Below are 18651 nucleotides of genomic sequence, written 5' to 3'. Positions count from 1 at the left end.
CCATAACAGTGTCCGTCATCCACAGATCCCCCCCCATAACAGTGTCCGTCATCCACAGATCCCCCCCCCCATAACAGTGTCCGTCATCCACAGATCCCCCCCCATAACAGTGTCCGTCATCCACAGATCCCCCCCATAACAGTGTCCGTCATCCACAGATCCTCCCATAACAGTGTCCGTCATCCACAGATCCCCCCTATAACAGTGTCCGTCATCCACAGACCACCATTAGTTCCAAACCCACCAAAAGCACACCTTTTGGTTAAAAAGTATTTTTTTTCTTATTTTCCTCCCCAAAAACCTAGATGCGTCTTATGGCCCAGTGCATCTTATAGGGCGAAAAATACGGTAAACTACATTTCCCTTTTACACCTGTAGAGATAAGCCAGATTGATCAACTGCGACTTTTTTAAAAGTCGTAGAAATTATCACAATCTCACTCCAGTTGAAGGGTGGTGTAAGTGGAGCAACATCTCAAGACAGAGGTGAAAAACGTATAAATGCACCAAGTTTAGCAACTGTCATGCGACATTTGGTGCAAATTACGGCAATGTGGACTCCTGTAAACCTGACTTTTGAAATTGCCCACATGGTAAATCTCCCTTTATATCTCTGTCATGAGTTCAACCATCTTGTTTCTGATTTACAGGATCCGGAAAGGACCAGACAAGTATACCAGGCTTGCTTAGAGCTAGTACCTCACAAAAAGGTAATGGAAGTTCATTATTACTGTTCTTGTGGAGTCAAAGTGAACTACTAGTGGTTTAGTTTGGAGGTGAGATTTGTCGTCATGTGTATATGCGGGTATATACTAGGGGTGGGCGATATGGCCTAAAATCTATATTGCGATATAATTTTAAGCATGTGCGATATGCGATATATATCGCAATATATTGTTTTCTATATTTGGGGGGGCGTGTTTAAACTTTTTTTTACTTTTTATTTAATAACTATTAGTCTCCTTAAGAACGTAGAACCCTTGTCATATTCACCCTAATAGAGCTCTATTAGGGTGAATAGGACTTTACACTCTCCCTGCTGCCCTGTGCTTTGTGCACACAACAGCAGGGAGCTGATCCCCCTCCCCTAAATGGTGCCATCCACAGATCCCCCCCCGACGCTCACAGGAATACATTTAAAAACTAATCAGTAACTTTAACTTTATTCATTGGTGATCTCTTTACTGTATACCTTACTAGGTCTTAGCTCCGATAACAGCAGGCAGTGCGGGGGGCGGCGCTCACTCACTGACGTCACGCGCCTGCGCCGCCTAGTGGGAGGAGCAGGCGCATGACGTCAGTGAGTGAGCGCCGCCCGCACTGCCTGCTGTTATCGGAGCTATGACCTAGTAAGGTATACAGTAAAGAGATCACCAATTAATATAGTTAATGTTACTGATTAGTTTTTAAATGTTCTACTGTCAGCGGCGTGGCCCTGTATATTCTAACCCCCAGGCAAGCGTCCCTGTCACCATGGGAACGCCTGGGGGTTAGAATATACCATCGGATTTGAGTTTTCACGCGCTCACTGAGATCGTGAAAACTCAATGATTTACTGTCAGTCCCTCCCCTCCTCCTCTTTTGTCATTGGTGGTCAGCGGCAGCCGCGCACAGTGGGGAGGCAGGGACTCTCTCCTTCTCCACTGTGCCCAGTGTGCCGGCTCAGGAGAAGATGGTGCGCGCAGAGAGCGCGATCATATCGCGGTCCGGCAATATAGGCGATATGCTCAAAATCCATATCGTGGCACAAATTTATATCGCATATCGCCTATATCGTCTATATCGCCCACCCCTAGTATATATTGTATACTGCACATACTGGTATTCCTACATTCAGTGTATGCAAATTGACTCTCCTACAGAAGGAAGACAACTGCGTCTCTAGTGCCCCCTGCAGGTAGCCACCCTGTAGGTTATTGCTCTGAGCCATTAATGGGAGTCCGTCGCCTCCAGAATCCGTTTGATAGGAAGCATACCACCATGTAGTATAGGTGCCCTGAAACATAAATAGACATTTCTTGTGAAAATCTGGTCCTCGAAATCCTGAGAAATGTCTTTTTTAAAAAAAAAAAATTATTAAGCAGGTTTTCGGAGCTCTGTGGGCAGGGATTTTTGGTTTGCTGCACCTTCGCTCCATCATAACGCCGTCCTGCTCCTCCACCTCTTGTTTGATAGGCAGTCCCTGAGATTTCAAAGCCAGTGGTGATGACACGGGGAAGCCAAGTGCACAGAATTGAGCGGCTCTGCCCACGGTGCACCGAAAACTGCATATAAAAAGGAGCATTTCTCACGATTAGAGAACTGTGTTTTAACAAGAAGGGTATATTGATATTTGAGGACACCTCCTGTTTGTGGTGGTATGATTACTTTTAAACAGATTTTGGAGATGACAGACTCCCTTTAACACAGACCTGTTCCAAAAAGATGTCCTCTTCCAACGAATTCTGGACCATCTTTTGTTAGGACTCTGCATTGTGCTGTTCCTCTATAATTCCTCCAAGGAATTTATGAATAAATTAATAGCTTGGTGTCAGTATTTGGAGGTGTCCCACTACAGTTTTTCACTGCTTTGACCCTTTGTCACTTTATTAGAAGGGTTGTTACCCCCCCAAGGGGCCTTTCTGTCAGACCTCCCAGCATGGCTTGTCTCCCCAAATCGGCATCTAGTTTGTCAGTTCATGTGGCCGCTCCAGCCAATGACTGCCCGCATCAGTGACGTGTCCCCATGCATTATGTCACTGGGTCACGTTACGCATAGGGGACACATCGCAGTGGCCAGGTGACCTGCTTCAAACCAGGTGTTGACGCGCTGAGACTGGCAATCTGACTAGGATCGAAGGAGCCAGAACCCAGCTGCAGCGATGAGGTAACTATGATTCCCTCTGCAGGTCAGGTCATGCTGGGGAGTCTCCCAGAAAGACCCCCTGAGAGTGAACAACCCCTTTTATTTTTTTTAATTTTTTTATCAGACCATTTTTATTATTAAACAAACAATAGGGCGGTGGCTCACTCTAAACGGAGATGTGGAACAGGTGCTGCTAGCCCAAATATGAGGGATACCCACCCTCAAAAGGTAAATGGATAAAACTAGAATAATGGGCGAGCACACTTCATTTGTATCATAGAGTGCATAAAATATTTAATTAAATCCAATAAATCGACACGTGTATAAACATAAAATCAAGTCATACAATAATAAAATACAATAAAATATCATAAAACTTGTGTACTTGGAATAATACACTTATAAATACCGCAGGTGAATGGGATGGTTTGCACAATGTGCTAAAGTCCAATTGCTGGTGTTGGACCAGATTGTCATATATCTATAGGGCCGGATCACACACCTGTAACAAAAAGCACCTCCACGTCCACAAGCATGGCCATGCTGTGAAATTGAATCGAAGGACTTTTCCAATAACTAGAAATATATTGGCGATTCACTGTACCCTCTCCTTTGTGCCGGACGAAATCCCGTTTGGAAATCCCGTGAGACTTCGGGTAAGTCAGCTGCAGCTGAACGTAGTCAGACGCCGGCAGTGTCCCGCGCTGCCAGACTCACGCTGGAAACAGACCGTCCACCACGAGGGAGGTAAGAAGCTTTCATATACAAGCTGCTATATTTACAGTGATTACGGGACTTTATAATACGATTCAGCAAACTGGTGTACAAAATCAGCACCCAAGGTTTGGGGAATATACAAGAGACTGAAATAGGTGATCTTTATACCTTCTATCTATATTGGAGCTACTACCAGCATATATCTGTGCAATAGACCTGTGATTGGAGATCTCCTGGACAGGAGAATTCAAGATATCTCACTAAATTAGCGGACTTCCATATGATACTTATAGGTATATGACAATCTGGTCCAACACCAGCAATTGGACTTTAGCACATTGTGCAAACCATCCCATTCACCTGCGGTATTTATAAGTGTATTATTCCAAGTACACAAGTTTTATGATATTTTATTGTATTTTATTATTGTATGACTTGATTTTATGTTTATACACGTGTCGATTTATTGGATTTAATTAAATATTTTATGCACTCTATGATACAAATGAAGTGTGCTCGCCCATTATTCTAGTTTTATCCATTTTTATTATTACTTTTGTATTTAAATTAGGTGTACAAAACAGGCAATACATTGATCCCCACAAGCCCCCTCCCTCCTCCGTGCATTGCCCTTCCTTCCCTCAGCAACATTTCTACACCTCAATTCCTTTATAAGGTAACCATTGCCTTTTAATTTATTTCTAGCAGAAGTAACAGAGGATCAGCACAACACGTAGCTATACGATGCTCCATAATGGTTATTTTATTAAGGAATGCAAGTATTTACTAAGCTAGACATGACAGGAGAGCTGCGGGGTCCTCTTAAAGAGTCTTTAAACTTGACTAGATGATGTATTTGATTTGAAGTTTGCAGACAATGGGTCTAATATTTATTTTCTTCCTTCTGGACAGAGCTAATTTGAGTACTTTGCATAGCATATTTCCTACACCGGCTGGTTCTTCACAAGGAGAAACCAGCGCCTTCTAAGATCAGGCTGTATACGACTGTAGCCTCTGTATACACTGCGCTGTGTCTTCTCTTGGTAGTATACGCTCCCGCCCGCCACTCATAGGATTCCATTTGTAAAAAAAACTTTTAAAAAAATCATAGTGTATGGTATTTATTTGCAGTTGCCCACTTTATTAGACAGTGTAGTTTGCTGCACTTTGCAGTACAACTGAAAAAACTGTTGTTGCTTTCCATTGGGTTTTAAGGTCAAAGTGCTGTGCAGTTATTTTACCAGGTCATAAAAGAACAAAAACCCATTGGATCCCCAAAAAGGGTCCTAGTGATCTGTATAGCATAAAAACCAAATAAACTTGTGCGAGCACGTTAGTGCTCAGTGTTTTCTGCCATCCCTTTCACATAAAGTTGATGTTTTTTCATAGGTTTTTTTTGTTTTGTTTTGTTTTTTCAGTTCACTTTTGCAAAAATCTGGCTAATGTATGCAAAGTTTGAAATCAGACAAAAGAATCTTCAATTTGCACGAAAAGCCTTGGTAAGTTTAACTAACTGCACATGTCCTAAATCTTATTGCACTTTTTCCTGCTGAAGGCTTAATTATCTGATATAAAGGTTGAAAGGGGTTCAATGGGATTGTCTGGAAAGCTTTACTCACCTGCCACAGTTCCACATGTTCCAGCTCTGCAGGTCCAGTCCCTGGGGTGCAGTTGTAGAATTTTTCATTTCTACTATAATGAAAGGGGTTTTCTGAGATGTATATACTGATGACCTATTCGGAGGATAGGTCATCAGTATCTGATTCGTGAGGGTCCAACATTTGTTGAGAAGGCGCAGCAGTAGCGCCACGGTCTTCTCTCAGCTTTTCCTAAGCCATGAAGGATAGGTCATCAGTTCTAAAGGAAAACTTTAAGCGTTTTACATGGTTTTTATTTTTTATTTTATATATATTTATATTATTATTATTATTTTTTTTTTTTTTTTGTCTTTCTATTAAAAAGAAAATGTGTGTGGGTAGGTCGACAAGAAATCAAATTTTTAAGGGTTATTTACAAGTGGTTTTAAAAGGTTTCCTCATTCTTTCCTCCGTTTCTTTTGTTAATATAGCCAGGAGGCACAAGACAACTGCTGAAGGATTTTTTTATTTTTAGTTAGGCTGCAGCATACTTCCCATGTATAGTCCCAGATATATAAGACCAGCTCTTACGTGACTCTTTGCTTCACCTTAAATAGATATTGAGTAAATATCGAGTAGTTTATTATAAGAGGGCACGGAAAGTATGTAATGACTACAGCCAGAGAGAGTAAAGAGATGGGCCATGTGGGGCAGGCTCTCTGGTCTCTGCTTGTCAACTTTTGGCATGAATAAGGATTACGTGATCCCCAAGAAGCATATGACCCTTCCATTTGCGGTTCTACGGCCCCCTGAGTGTGCTGCTACAGCCATGGATTTTGCTGCAGCAGTGATGTCTCCTCCAAGCGGCGGTGGCGACAGGGTGACGGAGAGTCACTCTGTAATGTGTAGAGTGTACTGGGCGCCATGTACCTGCACTGATTATCGAGGCGTCCATTTTCCATTGTAGCGCGTCCCTAATCGTAGTGCGGGCCGAATCTTCCCCTCTTTCCCAGTTAGGTGGCAGAGTTGTCATTATGTTTGAGGCCAGGCCCCAGGTCCCAAAGCAGGTGGTCCCTTTGGTACGTCATTTTGCCTGTGCGTCGTGTTGCGCAAAGAATGGGCATGTTCCCCGTCTAGGGTGGTACAGGACGTCTCCAATACCAACAAGGCCATTGTGGAAATATTGGGGCGTCTGTCAGAAAGGCAGTGCTCTGACCGGTCCGACTCTGGGGATTATGAGGCGCGTGCCCATCGCAGCCGTCCCGCAAAAGGGTGTCTGTGTCCTTTATCCTTTTCCGGAGGATTTGACTAAGAAATGGTCGTCCTCACTTATATTGGACCCGCCAGATTCCCGCTTGGCTAAACATACTACCTTGCCAATGGCGGATGGGGCTTCTTTCTCTGATATCAGAGATAAAAAACTGGAAGCGTTTACTAAATCTGCCTTTGAAGTGGTGGGCACAGCGCTGCAGCCGGTATTTGCCTCTACATAGGTGAGCAAGGCTATGGGGGAGTGGGCAAGTAATTTACGTAAGAGTCTCGACTCAGGAGTCCCCTCCGGGGAACTTGCAGATATGGCCCTGCAGCTCTCTCATGCCAGTGCATATATTTGTGAAGCCTCTTCGGACGCAGCCAGACTTTTGGCGTGCTCAGCCCTGTTAGTGGCTATTCGCCGAACCCTATGGCTCTCTTGCTTGGCACCAAATAATACTTCAAAGAGGACCCTGACGGCCCTCCCCTTTTCCGGCAGCAGGCTTTTTGGTAAGAGCCTGGATGAGGTCATTTCGGATGCTACAGGTGGTAAGAGCACGCATTTACCACAGAATAGCGGGCGGTCTAATAGGTCAAAAAAGTGGAAGCCTTTTTTTTCGCCCCTTTCAGAGTTTTTCCAGCCCCAATAGGGTGTCCGACAATTCGGCCACGGATCAGAAGTGCAAACCCTCATTCAAGCCTCGCCCTTCCTGGCGTTCCCATCAACAGGGCTCCAAGTCCTTTAACCCCAAGAGCTCCACTGCATGATGGGAGGCTCCTGGCGCCCTCCGTTCGGGTGGGTGTCTGGCTTCATTTGTTTCGGCCTGTCTGGCTGGCTCATGTCTTGGACGCGTGCGTGAGAGAGGTCATTGCAGAGGGCTACAATCTGGATTTCAAGTCCTCCCCTCCGTCTCGTTTATTTTTTTCGGTCGTCTTCTCCGGCCTCTCCCTCAGCTGCAGATTCCTTTTTTCAGGCAATTCGCACGCTGCTGCAGCAAGGTGTGATTGTTCCAGCTCCTGCACAAGACCATTTTCGGGGGTTTTATTCCAATCTTTGTGATCCCCAAAAAAGAGGGAACGGTCAATACCAGAACGCTTCAGCGAGTCAGGTTCCAGCTGGGACTGCTCCCCAGCTTCTCTGGATTGGCCCATGTGTTTCCCTGCCCTGTTTCGCCAGGCCCTCAGATGGTGGTTGGTCTCTCCTATGTTGACGTCGGGCCGCTCGTTCCTTCCCCTCAGTTGGAAGGTGTTAACAACGGACGCAAGCCTCAGGGATTGGGGGGGAGTGTTGGAAAAATCTCTCTGTTCAAGGGGTATGGTTACGTGAGGAGCGCTCCCTTCCAATGAATATTCTGGAGTCGAGGTCGATTCGACTCTCTCTGCGGCATTGGGCCGACCATCTCAGGGGTTGTCCATTTCGGGTTCAGTCCGACAACTCCACGGCGGTGGCGTACCTCAATCACCAGGGCGGCACCCAGAGCCTGGCAGCCATGGAGAAGACTGCACTGATTTTCAGCTGGGCGGAGAAACATGTTCCGGCACTATCGGCAGTTCACATCCCCGGCATCAACAAACTGGATCTGGGACTTCCTCAGCCGGAAGCGTCTCAATCCCGGAGAGTGGGCTCTTCACCCGCAGGTCTTTCAAGCCATCTGCGAGCGGTGGGGGGGGGGACCGGATGTAGATCTCATGGCCTCCCGCTTCAACAACAAAGTCATGGACTTTGTTGCGCGGTCCAGGGACCCCTTGGCTCTGGCGTGCGCGGCACTGGTGATTCAGTGGAGTCAGTTCACGTTTCCTTACATGTTACAGGAGAGGTCCTCTCATTCTGCGTCTCCTCCGGAAGATCAGCTAAGAGGGACTGCCCGTCATTCTCGTGGCCCCAGATTGGCCACACCGGGTGTGACTTGCGTCTCTGGTCACCCTTCTCACCAACGAACCCTGGCGTCTTCCTCTTCGGGAGGACCTTCTGTTGCAGGGGTCGATCTTCCACCCGAATTTAGGCTGTTGAAGCTGCCGTACTGAAGGCTCTGGGTTTTTCAGATGCGGTGGTCCAGACCATGATACGGGCCAGGAAGCCGTCGTCTTCCAGAATCTACCACCAGACCTGAAAATTCCACTTTAGTTGGTGTGAGTGGCATCAGCTGCCTCCTGTTCAGTACTCTTTGCTGCGACTCTTGGCTTTCCTGCAGTCAGGCATGGACTTGGGCTGGCTCTCAGCTCCCTCAAAGGGCAAGTGTTGGCTCTCTCCGTTCTTTTTCAGCGGAATTTGGCTTGACTTTCGGCGGTTCGGACTTTTCTGCAGGTGGTGGCGCATGCTGCTCCCCCTTTCCATCCTCTGTTGGATCCTTGGGATCTTAATCTAGTTCTCCAACTCAACGCTCTCCAGTCTTCTCCGTTTTGAACCCTTGCAGCAGGTGTCTCTTTGCTTCCTGTCTTACAAGATGGCGTTTTTGGTGGCAATCACGTCCATCCGTAGGGTGTCTGAACTCGCGGCTCTTTCATGTCGGTCGCCTTTCCTGATCCTCCATCAGGATAAGGTGGTCCTTTGCCCTGTGCAGTCCTTACTGCCGAAGGTGGTGTCCGCAATCCATCTAAATGAGGAGATTATTCTCCCTTCATTTTGTCCGGGCCAGTCTCATCCTCTGGAGCGGTCGCTCCATACCCTGGATGATTTGGTATGAGCCGTTCGAGTCGATCTGTCCCAGACGGCTTTTTTCAGGTGGACGGATTCCCTGTTTGTGATCCCAGAGGGGCTGAGACGAGGGCTGGCAGCATCGAAGATGGATTCATTGTGGAAGCGTACCGTGTAAATGGCCAGTCCCCAACCTTCCGGGTGACTGCTCATTCGGCTCGGGCAGTGGGGGCCTCTTGGTCCACGGGGCTACGGCCCTTCAGGTGTGCAAGGCTGCTACCTGGTCGTCTTAGCATACTTTTTCCAAGTTTTACAGAGTGCACGCCTTTGCGTCTGCTGGCACTTCTCTGGGGCGTAGAGTTTTGCAGATGGCGGTTCTCTGATTGACGGGAGGGTTGCTTGTTATGCCCACCCTTGGGGACTGCTCTGTTACGTCCTGCTCTGTAACGTCCCATTGTCAAGCCTGTGTCCCCCGATGATACAGATGAGAGAACTAGATTTTTGTTCTTACCGTAAAATCTGTTTCTCTTCCGTTAATTGGGGGGGGGGGGGGGGGGCAGCTCCCACCCATTCTTTTTGTTTAGGGGCCTTTTCAGGCCTGTTTGGTTCTGGGTTTATACACAGTGTGATTTTTTTTTTTTTTTTTTTTTTTTTCTTCTCCTACTGCTTTTGCACTAACTGATTTAGCTTAGTCCCTGTAGGAAGGGTAAAGCTGAAGGGGAGGCGCTTATACTTTGTGTGCTTAGTGTTGCTTCCTAGCGGCAACAGCTGTACCCATAGTCAATGCCTATTTCCCCCAATGAACAGAAGAGAAACTGATTTTACGGTAAGTACAAAAATCTAGTTTTTAAATGAATATCAGAGCATAACTTATGCCATGTTCTACCTAGTGCAGGGTTCAAGTGGAGCTTGACCCAGATTGTTGGCATGTGGTGTTCCCTGTTACTCACTTTGCATTCTGTATCGCATATGTGTCCGACATATCACTGACCACACTTACAATTTTCTTTTATCTAGGGCACCTCTATTGGAAAATGTCCCAAGCACAAGCTATTTAAGGGTTACATAGAGCTAGAGCTGCAGCTTCGAGAATTTGACCGATGTAGGAAACTGTATGAGAAGTTCCTGGAATTTGCTCCAGAAAATTGTACCACATGGATTAAGTTTGCAGAACTGGAGACCATTCTGGGTGACACTGAAAGAGCCTGCGCTGTGTATGAATTGGCTATTGGACAGCCACGACTTGATATGCCTGAAGTAAGTCACTTTCCTTATTTGCTTTGCATAAGAACTAAAGAGCTCTAAGGAAGCCACTTGACTCACGCTGAAGATGTGATCTGATTGGTTGCCATAGCCAACACAGACTTTCTTACATTATCATTGAATATTAATAGCCCCTAACAGGCTAACTTCACACAGTGCGGTACAATACAGGTCTATGGGATTGTCCAATCCCCATCTACATGCTGACGTTTTTTTTTTAAATGCACATTTCTTTGTGCAGACCTGACTTTTACATCTATGTCATACCTTTTAGGCTACATTTACACAAACGTATTTTGTTTCCGTGTTCGTTCAATTTTTTTTTTTGCGGATTGGATGAGAACCTATTCATTTCAATGGGTCCACAAAAGATTAATAGAACATGTCCTATTCTAGTCTGTCTTGTGGACACAGGCATTGTTGCAATGGATCCGTAAAAAATACGGATGCCATACGGACGTCATCATTATTTTTATTTTTTTACGGACCGCAAAACACATAGCCATGTGAATGTAGCCCTATCTTGCAGATTGCTCACAGATTTCTTCCATTGCTTTCAATAGGACACACATGACACAATACAGAGGAAAAGTCTGCTGCAGATTTCCCCACGGGAATGGCTGTGGATTTCACCCTCTCAATTATTTGTCCTCGATCCTGTGGATAGCGGATAACTTCAAAACTTGGCACATGGCCCTTTAAATGGGGGAGACAAAATCATTATCTTCTATTGGTTACATAATAAAGAACCCACAATGACCCAAAATGAAGAGATTACAGAGTTTACAAGCTCATTAAAGAGCATCCATTAACAGGATCAATTTATTAATCCAGGGTTACTGCCTGATGGGGTTGATCCTGCTGGTTAAAACTATATCTCTTTTGTTAAAATCTGTGTTATTGTGTTGAGGATATTTATTCACCAGTAATCACTTGTTTATTCATAATGCTTCAGTGCACCATGGGGTGGCGCTTTGGAGCACCACAGCTCAGCTGTAGTATAAATTATTTTCTGTTAAAAACCTTTTCCCGAACTCTGGTTTGGTTCCAAGGTACCCCTTGTAACCGAACCTAGTTCGGGAAAAGGTTTTTAACAGTAGAAATACATTTTTTTAAGTTATTACCCGAAGTCTCGCGAGAGTTCGCAAAGTAATAACTTTGCCTCATCTGAGCCAATACATTCTACTACTGTACGGAGAGCTCGCTCCGTACAGTATTCAAACAAAGTTTTATGCGGATCGACTTCGGATGTTTCATGTGAAGTCGATTCACTCTTCACTCATCCCTAGTTATGGGCACCCTATGATCCAGCAGCAGTGGTCGTGCTTGCACACTATAGGAGAAAGCAGAAGCCTACACGCACTCCCACGTTCCCGGCCACCAGAGAGGCCAGCGCTTTTTCCTATAATGTACAAGCACGGCCACTGCTGCTGGATTGCAGGGGGGTCATAACCCCTGGATGTGAGTCATGTATAATGTGATATCACAATTAAAGGGAGTCAGTCATCAGCATTTCACTTTTTTAACCCTTCCCATAGCTCCCTAGCATGCTTACAGTTAATAAAAACGTTACCTCTGGCATCAATCCTGGACTTATAAAACCATCAAAAACGATCTTTATAACATATGCAAATGAGGGCTCGCAAGTGCACAGGGGCGGGCGTTACCCTCGTAGGTGCCCTGCTAGCTCAGCCTTTCCATTGCTTCCCTCCGCCCCTTCTTACCCTCCGCCCGCCCATCCTTTCCCTCTGACCGCCTATCTACCAACTTGTTAGTCCGCCGAGATCCCGGGCCTGCGCACTCATTCCTTTGGCCGGCGCATGCGCACTGCGATGCCCATTCTTTGTACGGCATCACAGTAATTAATGCGCATGTGCCGATGGACCGCCTCCGCCGATGGACCGCCTCCTTTGTTGTGTTTTTGCGTCTTCAGCCGGCGCATGCGCAATAGTTACTGTGATGCCATACAAGGTATGGGCATCGCAGTGCGCATGCACCGGCCAAAGGAATGAGTGCGCAGACGCGGGATCTCGGCGGAATAACAAGTTGGTAGATAGGCGGTCAGAGGGAAAGGATGGGGCGGGGGGAAGCAATGAAAAGGCTGAGCTAGCAGGGCACCTACGAGGGTAACGCCGCCCCTGGGCACTTGCGAGCCCTCATTTGCATATGTTATAAAGATCGTTTTTGATGGTTTTAGAAGTCCAGGATTGATGCCAGAGGTAACGTTTTTATTAACTGTAAGCATGCTAGAGAGCTATGGGAAGGGTTAAAAAAGTGAAATGCTGATGACGGACTCCCTTTAAGCCAGCAAAGGAGGCAATATGGACAATCACAATACATTAGTAAGTGTCTTATATTCATGTTATTTACATGATGAATGGCATCTGCTGAAGTGAGACAACCCTTTTAATATATAAATTCTACTGGACGGCCACGGATTTTAACGAGAGGTATAATTTTTATCAGCAGATCAACTCTACCAGGCAGTATGCCAGGTTTGATCTGGTTGATCCTGCTGAAGATTATCACTGTGTAAAAGTAGATTAAATCTGAAGTCAGTTTCATGTTTGCATATTGCCCATAACCCTGATTATTTCACGTGCAGGTTCTCTGGAAATCTTATATTGATTTTGAAATAGAACAAGAAGAATTTGAGAAGACAAGAAATCTGTATAGGAGACTTCTGCAGAGAACACAGCATGTCAAGGTATTAAGGGCTATGCGTGCAGTCATAATGACAAGTGTCCTTTGTCTCTGTTCACATCTGCGCTGTAGTTTCAGTGTATAATGAAAACCACAAGGCAACAGCTATCCACTATCACTAAAGCAGGGATCTGAGCCCTTTGTTGCTTTTCACTGCACAGTTGCGGAGAACTTTGAATGTCAAATATCTATGCTGCTGCTCCATTCATCGTCTTTGGGACTGATGGAGACAGCCGAGGGCAGCACTTCACCTCCACTCCCTTCAAACTTATCCCCACAGTGATCTTGCAGTAAGGTCTCATGCGCACAACCATGTCCGTTTTGCGATGCGTCGTGTGGGGTCTGCTTTTTTGGTGGACCCGTTGCCTTAAATGGGTCTGTGGTCTGCATTTTGTGGACATATTCAGTCTGTTCATGGAACAGACATATGGATGCAGAAAGCACATACAGGTGAAACTCAAAAAATTTGAATATCGTGCAAAGTTCATTTATTTCAGTAATGCAACTTAAAAGGTTAAACTAACATATGAGACTCATTACATGCAAAGTGAGATATTTCAAGCCTTTATTTGTTATAATTTGGATGATTATAGCTTATGAAACCCCAAAGTCACAATTTTGAGGTCCCCTTTGCTCAGGGGGTATGGATTAATTAGCTGACTAGAGTGTTACACTTTGAGCCTAGAATATTGAACCTTTTCACAAAATTCTAATTTTAAGCTGCATTAATGCAATTCCTTTTAATTTGCATTACTGAAATAAATGGACTTTTGCACAATATTCTAATTTTTCGAGTTTCACCTGTAATAGGAAGTGGGTAATCTAAAATTTAAACTTTAATATTTATTGGTAATGCAGATAAAAAAATAGGTTCCAAAATAAAGTGTGCTGTAGACAAACCTTGGGATAGAAATAATGTATAAACACTAGGGCAACCTAAGCGTCTATCCCAAATGAAAATGACAAAAAATACACAATAATAGTGCACGGCGACACCAGTAACCGTATTGTCCTACCGGTACCGCGGAACAGGATGCAGATCGATCACCACCGTCGTCAGACCTTCGATAAAGGTTTCTCCAAAACAAAAGTTTGAAAAATATATAAACATCAGGCAGTGATGCACATGTGTGCAGGGTCCCTGTTAAGGCCCTATGGCTAGCTAGGCGATATATCCCTAATACTAGATGTAGGTAGCAGCCTCACCACAGGGCACTCGTCCTGACAAGGACGACCCCGTCCGGAACCTGTCCCTAGAATGAATAAACTATGTGTCCCTAAAACAAAAAAGAACTCCCTACATGCATGTTTGTGAAAGATTCAGCTGCGCCCCTACGTTAATATAGGTACAGACACTATTTAGGGTGTATCAAGTTTGCCTGTATCTACTCATGTTACTCTTTCTATCCTGTTTACAATATTTGGTGCCAAGATATGTCTAATGGCCTTCACATTTTAGTGTCTGGTTTTGCCATAACCCAGGGATTTTATGTCTAGTCTGTACCTGACTGGACTGCCAAAATACTGCCTCTTACTGATGGCCCGATTCTGGGCTTTGATGCGGCGCTGACAGGACGAGTTCCGAGCGTTCTGCCACCCCGCATCACCAATAGACAACTGCCATTAGTCTCTGTCTATAGTATTGCTGTCAAACAGCTGACAGCCGCGGCATCGTGAGAACATACGAGGCCGCGCATGCGCAGGAGAGAGCCGGTATCTATGGCATTTCCTTGCGTTCCAAACCTCGCTTCTGACTCTGCGGTGAGCGCATGCGCGGCGCCGATGTGCGAGCGCACGGATGCGCCCATTGGCCCTGCTACATCGTGGGCGGCGGAGGCGGCAGCGAGGTGAATATTTAAACATGGTGTAAACGCCAGACAGGTTGGCGTCCCATGTGCAGCTTCTCCTATACCATGTCACTGCATGCACCATAGTCTCCTTATCTATAGAGACCGCCCAGGGAGGTATCCACCATCTGGTTACCCCCACCACTGGCTGACATATTTAGTTAGGCTGGTTTCTAGGGATTAGTGTCCATCATATACCTATCCCTAGTACGTTTTCCCTCATCTCTCCCCTGATGAATTGCCTTCTAATTTGTTTTTTTAGGCAGTGAAACATGCGTGTAGGGAGTTCTTTTTTGTTTTAGGGACACATAGTTTATTCATTCTAGGGACAGGTTCCGGACGGGGTCGTCCTTGTCAGGACGAGTGCCCTGTGGTGAGGCTGCTACCTACATCTAGTATTAGGGATATATCGCCTAGCTAGCCATAGGGCCTTAACAGGGACCCTGCACACATGTGCATCACTGCCTGATGTTCATATATTTTTCAAACTTTTGTTTTGGAGAAACCTTTATCGAAGGTCTGACGATGGTGGTGATCGATCTGCATCCTGTTCCGCGGTACCGGTAGGACAATACGGTTACTGGTGCCGCCGTGCACTATTATTGTGTATTTTTTGTCATTTTCATTTGGGATAGACGCTTAGGTTGCCCTAGTGTTTATACATTATTTCTATCCCAAGGTTTGTCTACAGCACACTTTATTTTGGAACCTATTTTTTTATCTGCATTACCAATAAATATTAAAGTTTAAATTTTAGATTACCCACTTCCTATTATTGCCCTTTTCACTTGGTAATCTGGAGTGCCAATTGCCACTATTGTGACCTCCTATGTCAGTACACTTAGTTTATGAGTTTCACCTGTAGATGATCCGCATGTCCATTTTGTGAAAAGATAGAACATGTCCTATACTTGACTGCAAAATGCGGACCACAGACCCATTGAGGTCAATTGGAGCAACTTTAAGCAAATCTGAAAATTCTGGTTTTGACAGGGGTCAGTAAGCACAATAGTAGTAGTGAGGAGCTGAGCAGATGGATATATAGTATAGTGTTATTCATTTGTTCATTACAATCTCTGCTCTTTCTGAGCTTGGTAGCCAAATGGAGGTGTTTGATATGATGTAAAAGCGTCTGTACAGAGATCGCTGTCTGACACTGATAAGACCTCCCACTTGGCTACTGAGCCGAGAAAGAGCAGAGATTTTATTGAATAAATGACAAGTAAATATATTCCCATAACACTATATATTGATCGGCTCAACCTCTCGTTGTGTGACAGATTCTCTTTAAATTAGGCCATGATTCCTGTACTTTAGCAGCGGAGCTCTACGTCCTGCAGGCCCTGTCTGTCACACCTGTAAGCTCACAAGGCAGCAAGTTACTTGAAGAAATATCAAAAAATCTAAGACAAATCTAAGCACGCATTTTAAGGCCATTGAAACAGAATTTTATATTTTAATATAATGGTAATTTTATAATTACCAATCTTATAGTGGATTATGCAGCAGAGTCATGTAACTTTACGACGTAGTTCAAAAAGGGGATAAATGTAATCATGCTTTCCAGATGGTGTGTGTGTAATATATATATATATAATGTGTATATGTATGTATGAAGGTAATGTATTCAAGCTCTGAACTTCTGTATCCCCCCCATTAAACGGACCCCTACTTTTGCTTTCCAGGTCTGGATAAGCTTTGCTCAGTTTGAGCTCACCACTGGGGGCAGTGATACATTGGTAAAATGTAGACAGATCTACGAGGAAGCGAATAAGACGCTGAGGAATTGTGAGGAGAAGGAAGAAAGGCTGATGCTCCTAGAGTCCTGGATGAGCTTTGAACAGGAGGTTGGAAGTGAATCCACACACCAGAGGGTGGCTAAGCTCATGCCAGAGAGAGTCAAGAAAAGAAGAAAACTCCAAGCTGAAGATGGGGTAAGACTTACAGCCGCTCATAAATCTGTTGTCATTCTCTGTGATATCATTACTGTTAATGGCAATTACCATACCACCATTGATCTTCTATATTAGCGTCATAACCATACAACATGATAGACCATTTTGTTTAAGAGATTCTGTCACCAGCAACCTCCCTATCAAGCTATAGACACATAGCTGTGGTTCACCTGATTAAAACGCTGTTTTTCTTTTGCTGATCCGAGGCTCCGTTCCTGAGTTATGATACTTTTCATAATATGCAAATTAAGCCTTTGGTGCAATGAAGGCATCACCATTGCTCTTGTTGCTCCAAGCTCCACTCATTTCTGTGGTCAGCCCCTCCATGGCTGCTTTGCCCCTTCTTGGTGCCCTCAATTAAAGCAGCCAGGAAGGGGCCGGCCACAGAAAGGATAATGATGCCCTCATTGCACCAAAGACGTAACTTGCATATTTAGAAAAAGTATCATAACTCTGGAACGGAGCATTGACAAAAGAAAAACAGCATTTTAATCACGTGACGCACCGTTACGTGTCTATGGAAACAATTGGATAGGGAGGTCGCTGGTGACAGATTCCCTTTAAATGCTATGAACACCTACAGGGGGGCTTTTTCTTTTTAATTTAATGATTACATTTTACTCATTTTGGTCTAAAAAAAAAAAAAATTTCAATTGGTCTTTATTTTTTAAAAAAAGTCTTCAATTTTTGTGATACAGTGTTAAATTCCAATTTGTTTGCAGACTGTCACTTTCCATCAGATGACCGCTCGTGTGTAACTCTTATCTCTGAACTTCTGTTATAAAGCAGGATCAGCTGAGCAGATTGATAAATGGTTTTATGGGAAAGATTCAGTATAAGCTATACTTTACTCATAAATTTCTGCTCATTCTGGACTTTAAAGTCACAGAGGCGGTCCTATCAGTGATTGACAGCTATCTCTGTATACACAGCCATAGAGGAAGGCTGTCAATCACTGATAGGATCTCCTCCTGGACTTCAAAGCTCAGAAGGAGCAGGAATTTAAAAGAATGAAATACAATTTATACCTAATCTTTTCCCATAAAGCTAGATATCAATCTGCTCAGCTCCTCCTGCTCTATAACATGCTGCCTGTAGCTTACATTGCATTTTCATGGTGACAGGTTCCTTTAAGCTATCGGCAATGGCCAGCAGAATGTTGCCCAAGCATGCTGGACATACCTTTGTCCTTTCTGTTTGCAGTGAATGTCCTGGAAAAGCAGCTTTAGGGCTCATTCAGACGCACACGGCCGGTATCCGTGTTTTGTGGATCCACAATTTGCGGCCATCTGAATGAGCCCCTAATATGGAAAACGGCTCCAAAGTGCCCAGGGGGCAGACTTTAGTTTTTGAAGGGCCCAAGGCCACTGCGCATCCCCATGCTGTGTATCTCCCCCAAGCTGCTCTTCACAAGCATCACTCTGATGCAGCGTTTCTCTGCTGCTTGCTCCTTCAGTAAGCTGCACCCGTCATCCTCCCCCTCGACGTCAGGGTGATGCCTCAGCAAGTCTCACGCAGTTGGCGTGTGCTGCGCTTCTGGGTCATGCGCAGTACAATTCTCTGAGGCATGTTCTACGCAGGTGATGAAAGCACAGCACATGGCGCCTGCACGGGATGTGCAGAGGAATCTCCCTGACATGAGGAAATGGAGGAGGATACCAGGCACAGCTTACGAGAGGAGCAAGCAGCAGGGAAGCACTGCATCTACGTCACGTTGGTGGAGGGGAAACCTTTGCAGCATAGGAAGGGGGGGGTGACACAGCACGTGGATGAGTGTCGGGCTGCCTGGGCACTTTAGAGCCATTTTCCATACAACGTAAACTGCTTTTCCAGGACATTCACTACAGAGACGATAGAAA

General features: G+C 45.1%; 1 protein-coding gene across 1 annotated transcript in view; it reads left to right on the top strand.

Annotated features, from left to right (window-relative positions):
* CRNKL1 (crooked neck pre-mRNA splicing factor 1) overlaps positions 1 to 18651 on the top strand; it is a 41217-nt gene that overhangs the window by 21426 nt on the left and 1140 nt on the right. The window contains exons 9-13 of the mRNA XM_040429691.1: positions 650 to 709; positions 4980 to 5060; positions 10042 to 10281; positions 12893 to 12994; positions 16523 to 16771. Of these exons, the coding sequence (XP_040285625.1) occupies positions 650 to 709; positions 4980 to 5060; positions 10042 to 10281; positions 12893 to 12994; positions 16523 to 16771 (732 nt within the window). The remainder of the gene's footprint in view (positions 1 to 649; positions 710 to 4979; positions 5061 to 10041; positions 10282 to 12892; positions 12995 to 16522; positions 16772 to 18651) is intronic.

The sequence above is a fragment of the Bufo bufo genome, chromosome 4 (genome assembly GCF_905171765.1).
Source record: "Bufo bufo chromosome 4, aBufBuf1.1, whole genome shotgun sequence".
Lineage (NCBI taxonomy): Eukaryota > Metazoa > Chordata > Amphibia > Anura > Bufonidae > Bufo > Bufo bufo.
The sequence above is the reverse complement of the archived record's forward strand: the minus strand, read 5'-3'. Positions and strand labels throughout refer to the sequence as shown.